Source organism: Trichogramma pretiosum, unplaced genomic scaffold (genome assembly GCF_000599845.2).
Source record: "Trichogramma pretiosum strain Unisexual culture from Peru unplaced genomic scaffold, Tpre_2.0 scaffold91, whole genome shotgun sequence".
NCBI lineage: Eukaryota > Metazoa > Arthropoda > Insecta > Hymenoptera > Trichogrammatidae > Trichogramma > Trichogramma pretiosum.
In genome coordinates, this window is record NW_019640791.1 from 513,080 (window position 1) to 519,054 (window position 5,975).

Genomic DNA, 5,975 nt, shown 5'->3' on the forward strand with positions numbered 1-5,975 from the left:
GAATTAGGATTTCTAGAATTCAACATAAAAATATTTTTCAAAATCGTAAAGCGTGAAAAACTAGTTCGACAATATGATTTTAACATAAAAATAGCAAAGATACTACGCCAATTGAGAACGATAACAAATAATTTGCAAATCAACCGATAAAATAATATGCGTGCAATTGTGTCTAAGTAAGCGCCACAACTCTCTGATCTCATAGTGTACTCGCGCGCATACCGTGCAACTATAGGTATACTTGATATACTATGGTAGCTGCATTTGTACTAAATGCCAAGAAGTGTATCTCGGGCCGTTTATCATAAGTTCTAAATTAATGCTAGCAAATGAAAATACCCGAACTGTAATACGGAAGAAAATTGTCTCTCTCGTCATGCAGGTTTGATTTTGACGTCAGTGGATTAATAGGCGAAGAGTATTCATCGATTGTGGATGCATGGACTTCCTTTTCGCCGATCTCAAAATCTTGTGCTTCAAAACCTCTTTCTCCCTCCAAGCCGGTTTCTCCTTCGAGACCTTTTTCTCCATCAAGTTCCGTAAATTTTTGTCCAAAAATCCCTTTTGCGCGTTTTTTCAATTTCATGCAATAATCTTCGAAATGGAGAGGTCGCCTGCGCATTTTTCTTACTTTTAAGTAACCTTAATTAATTGCGGAGAGATTAATTAACGCTAGGATTATTTACTATCGATCGTTTCAAGCCCAACTTCATACGTGACTACATTCAGCACTGATCGGTATTGGTTATGCGATACTTTTAGTAACGTGTAAAATTTTTTCTTTCGCATCGATCAAAATGTTTGCATTAGTTTTTTGGACGGCTAATAAAACAACTAGCATTATAGAAGTAAAAAACTTGCATCCAGATGTAGAAGAGGAAAATTTAACGATTGCCGAATATAAAGATGGAAAAAAATACAAGGCAAAAGTCGTGCTGAAAAGTTGTAAGTAAAAATCAAAAAATATGCAATTATTTATAATAATATTCGTTTTTAAAATCATAATTTCTTGTTATTTTATTGCATCTGAAATTTTTATTTACTTTACTAATTAATTTACTTTTTTTAAAGACGATAAAGAATATTTGAGTAAGGTCACGGTTGACACGGAAGGAAAGATAATGGCGAAGAAAACGCAAGCTCGTGCTAAAAAAAATTCGTTCGAGCTTTTGAAAAAAAAATATAATGAAAAAAAGAAAGAGGAAGTTGCAAGATCCTTGAACGAAAAGGTTGGAAAAATACCCAGCATCTTTGATCAACCTTCAACCAGCAAAAAGACTTTCAACGATTTAGAATTGTCGCCTGAAGGAAAATCAACTGCCTGTAAGAGAACGAGAAATGAAAGTGCATTGAATGATAAGGTAAGAGAACACGACGCGCGAGAAAATTGTTTAAATTCCTGATTGAGTAATTTTTCTATAATTTACAGAGTGATACCGAAAAAGCACGCTATCTCAAACACAAAAACAGTTTACAAAAAAGCAAAAGAGAGCACTCGGACAGCAGTGACAGTGAAGAAGGCAGAAAGGTTCCAAAAAAATCACTCAAACTAGCCATTACAAGCAGCGAAAGCGAATTCCAGGACGACAATTTGAGCGAAATTCAGAGTGACAGCGACAAAGAGGAAGATGAGAATCTGGTATAAAAAAAGGCATCTTTTTTATTCAAAATTACGATTAATTTTTTTATTTATAGAAATCTGTGCCTTATAAGAGAGAACGTGAGCGAGAACGCGAGGAGAGTCAACGCGAGCGAGAACGCAAGGAGAGAGAACGCGAGCGAGAACGTGAACGAGAACGAGAACGCAAGGAAAGAGAACGCGAGGAAAGAGAACGCGAGGAAAGAGAACGCGAGGAGAGAGAACGCGAGGAGAGAGAACGCGAACGAGAACGCGAACGAGAACGCGAGGAGAGCGAACAAGAATTTCGGAGTGACGACGATGATGATTTTTTGGGTGGTGACTATCACGAGAATAATGAGAGACAGGTATAGGAAATAAAATTCAAGTTTTTAATTGATTAATAAACATTACAAATTATTTTTGTAGATTGCTGCTGCCCGTGACAGAGAACGAGAGATAGAGGAGAGAGAACGCGAGCGAGAACGCGAGCAGAGAGAACGTGAACGATTACGCGAGGAGAGAGATCGCGAGGAAAGAGAACGCGAGGAAAGAGAACGTGAGGAGAGAGAACGCGAGCGAGAACGCGAACGAGAACGCGAGGAGAGCGAACAAGAATTTCGGAGTGACGACGATGATGAATTTTTGGGTGATGACTATCACGAGAATAATGAGAGACAGGTACAGGAAATAAAATTCAAGTTTTTAATTGATTAATAAACATTACAAATTATTTTTGTAGTATGCTGCTGCCCATGACAGAGAACGAGAGAGAAATAATCAAGCTTATAGACGTAGTGAGAGAGAACAAGAGAGAATTAATCCGATTCAAAGAGTACGCGAGAGAAGGAATCATGTCGGGAGAGAATTGCCCCGTCCGAGGAACAGAAATGAAGGGCCAGTCGATATAGCAGCTGCTTTAAATCCGGTAACACTAAATATTATTTATAATGGTCGATTGATCTATATGTATTCATCGACGCTCGCCACGAAGAGTAGAAAGTTTTCATTCAAATTAATAAATAAAAGTACTATTTTTCGTGGGGAACGCCGATATATATTATTCAATTTCCAACTTTATTTATATTCATAAGAATGTCAAATAAATGATTTAATTTTTTTCAGAGACCTGTAGCCGTAGATCCGTTGGATGAATGTCGCCGAGCTGGCAATGGAAAAGTTTAACTATGCAGGTGCTATAATGTGTGGATCAACCAATCAGATGTGACTTACATAAATCGTTGGATTGATTCACCAAGACATATGACTCGACACCTACTCAAAATTCTGGTCGGAGAGCACAATTTAATTGGCATGTGTGCAAGAGGAAGATCCAATAGGAATGATGGAGTTCCTGAGGATATAATGGCAGCTGTCGAATGTAAGTAATAGCTACTTTTCTAAAAAGTGAATGGAATTGAAATTGATTTGACTCGTCTTTCTAGATTACGTCAACAGGAGATGCAGTTATACTTTAAAAGTAGTGGAGTTTACGAACGTCATTAATATGATGATTGCGTCGCTCCGTAACCCTAGAAGATAGATATGTTTTAACTACTATATTATACTTCATTTAACTACTTATAGTTAATTAGACGTTAGACTCATTTTTTTGAATAAAATATAAAAATATTTCTGAGTACGAAAAATGTCAATTTATTTGATTTTTAATTAATTTATTGATGAATTATAATTCGTTGTAATAGAAAAAAAAATATGTTGACATTCCGTTTTTTTAAATTTGAATATTGCAATATATTGGCTATGTATGAGCAATATATTGGCCGATGTCCATTTGCATCTATAGATGCAATATATTTGCGATATATTGGCGATTGATTCGGTAATATATCGCAAATGTATATGGCCAATATATGGCCAGTATATGGGCAATGTTTTCCATTTTTACGCGGGTTAAAAGGGCGTATTGATCATTTAATAATTGAAACGACAAACATTTTAAATACATAGAATAACAACACTTAAAATATTCGATATATGGTATCAGCTTCTCCTCTAAAAACCCATCTACTCAATTAAATAATCAATTGATTCGAATTTACACAAAAAGTAATTAAAGGGAAGTTATACGTACACAAACATGTACTCAATGAAAGCGCTGGTCAGTGTACACCGAGCAGTTCACAGTTTAAGAAATAATCGGCACGTTTATAATTAAAAAGAGCTTAATCTTGCAATTTTCTGAACGAGTAGTTAATTGATTAACAATTTTAATTAAGGTTTGCGCAACGTTGTTATAACGTTGAAACATCGTTTAGAAGATTTTAGGAAGCGGACATTTAAACATTTATGCAACGTTGCTTCACCGTTTATTCAACCCTTCTCTCAAACGTTTAAAGGTTGCAAATTAAACGTTTCAAAAACATTTAGACAATGTTGAATGTTAATAGGAAACCATAATTTTTTAACTCAGCGAAATTCCATTTCTGAGAAAAAAGAACCCAAATCATAAACTATGTGATATTCGTTAACTCGGATGTCACACTATATGAGCAATTCTCTAAATGAAACGCATTTTTGGAGGTAGAATCGCTGCAAATTTTTTTTTTCAACCTACGCGGATACGGACCCCCGGGAAATGTTTCTGCGGGTCCTAGGAACATGTAACCACGTAGGAACCATTGAAATTTCATTAGTGCTTACTTTTATAGCTACTTTTGTGATTTAGAGGACGAAAAATCATGTTTTCTCGTAAATACGGCTAATTACTCAATTTCTAAGTCGCTGAAAAAGTATCAAAACTCATCTGAAAAATTTAACTGACTACTGTAATCGATAGAAAATTTCCTCAGCTTTCCGATGGTACTATTCGATATTCCGAAATATCCAATTTTTACCGCGAAAATCGCCATCACACATTGAAGGCTAAATATGTCGACAAAATTCAGTACGGAAAAAGTGAACTTTTTGGATAATTGTTGATTTTTCCTTGTGAAAATGAAATTTATCGAAAAATCTGACTACCCCATGAGAAAGCCGAGGAAATTTTCTATCGAAAGCATATCTCCATTTATTTTTTGAGTCAAATTACAATGTTATACATGGGAATTTTTTTCACGTTGTTCGCTGTTTTTTGTTTCCGAGCTGATTCAGCGCGATCGCGAGGTTTTCAGCTCGGTACAATCAAAACTAGCTCGTAAATTTCACTGAAAAAATAAATGAATATATTACTACGATATATCAGCTTCAATCGACATTCAAATTTAATTATCGCTATAACAAGGCCATGTAATTACTGTTGGCACTCGAAAATTCATTTGAATTTTGTAGCGTGCGCGAGCCCAAAAGCCAAAGCGCAGAATCGTATGCGCACTGCTCAACGCACGTGTTGGAGTTCTAACTAGTTCGAAAAATCGAATCTACTTTCTCTAAAATACATGTACGTTACAGACATGCATTTTTTGTAAGTTCATGAAGCTGTTTACATCTTCCTCTCTTCATCAACTTTTCTCAAGTCCAAGTGAGTCATTAGCTTCGACCACGTGTTCAGTAGTAAAATCCAACTTTATCATGGCACAAGACAATTTAAAAAAAATGGTTCCAACGAGAGAAAAATTAGAGATACCTTGAACAGATTCAAAAGGAATATCCTTCGAATGGATTTTAAACAAATGAAGAAATGTAGATATATGATAAAACGTGAAAGTCCATCTACACTTTTCAAAATTGTATTGGATGAGAAGCATTAGGAAGTTCTTGAATTTCAACAGCAACGCACGAAACTCAATATTCGTAGAAAATTAATAGATGGGAAGCCTGCAATTCATTATTTGTTCAATCTCTACACGGAAAAACTTTTGACCATGTTTCACGCTCGAATGCATAGAGATACATTCGCGCTCTGAGTCGAGCACAATTCATGCTCAGTCTCAAGCGCGAAACACTCTCGGATTCTGATGAGTGTGAACTAATATTGGAACTTGAATTTAATTTTAGATAAACTTGCCATATTTCGAATACTCATAAAAATCGTTCTTTTTCATTTATTGTAAGCGTGGAAATTTTGAAAATTTTTATAAAAGTATCGTCTGCACGGCAATCGAGCTCGAGACTATTGGCCTCGAGTTGGTGACATGTAGCGCCCATGGTGTCAGGCAAATGAACTGTGAGCGGTCAATGCTAGTCAGAGTTTCCCTACAGATAATAAGCTATTTGTCTATAGAGTAACTCGCATAAATGCTTGTTTTATCAATGTAATGCTGTATTATCAATGATTGTTTATTTATCAGTTGTTTATGGTGGGTGCCTTCGTAAATACATGCAATCGGACACATTAGTAGACCTCCCCCAGTTCACGATACCGCTACTACGCGCTTGGCGCTGCAGTCGAGACTCG

At 35.9% G+C, this 5,975-nt stretch overlaps 1 protein-coding gene across 1 annotated transcript; it reads left to right on the forward strand.

Moving 5' to 3' along the window:
• The first annotated feature begins 797 nt into the window (after positions 1 to 797).
• On the forward strand, positions 798 to 2,803 carry LOC111694624 (zinc finger CCCH domain-containing protein 13-like). Its single transcript, XM_023463434.1, has 7 exons — positions 798 to 945; positions 1,072 to 1,139; positions 1,197 to 1,361; positions 1,430 to 1,639; positions 1,696 to 1,986; positions 2,048 to 2,299; positions 2,744 to 2,803. Exons 1-7 carry the CDS (start codon positions 798 to 800, stop codon positions 2,801 to 2,803), a joined length of 1,194 nt encoding a protein of 397 aa, XP_023319202.1.
• The last annotated feature ends 3,172 nt before the right edge of the window (positions 2,804 to 5,975 follow it).

What these genes read in the sequence shown, in the direction of transcription:
- LOC111694624 (XM_023463434.1), top strand. Translation starts at nt 798, where the DNA reads ATGTTTGCATTAGTTTTTTGGACGGCTAATAAAACAACTAGCATTATA. An exon ending in AAAAGTCGTGCTGAAAAGTT is followed by an intron (nt 946 to 1,071) that starts GTAAGTAAAAAT and finishes CTTTTTTTAAAG; the next exon opens with ACGATAAAGAATATTTGAGT. An exon ending in AAGAGGAAGATGAGAATCTG is followed by an intron (nt 1,640 to 1,695) that starts GTATAAAAAAAG and finishes TTTTATTTATAG; the next exon opens with AAATCTGTGCCTTATAAGAG.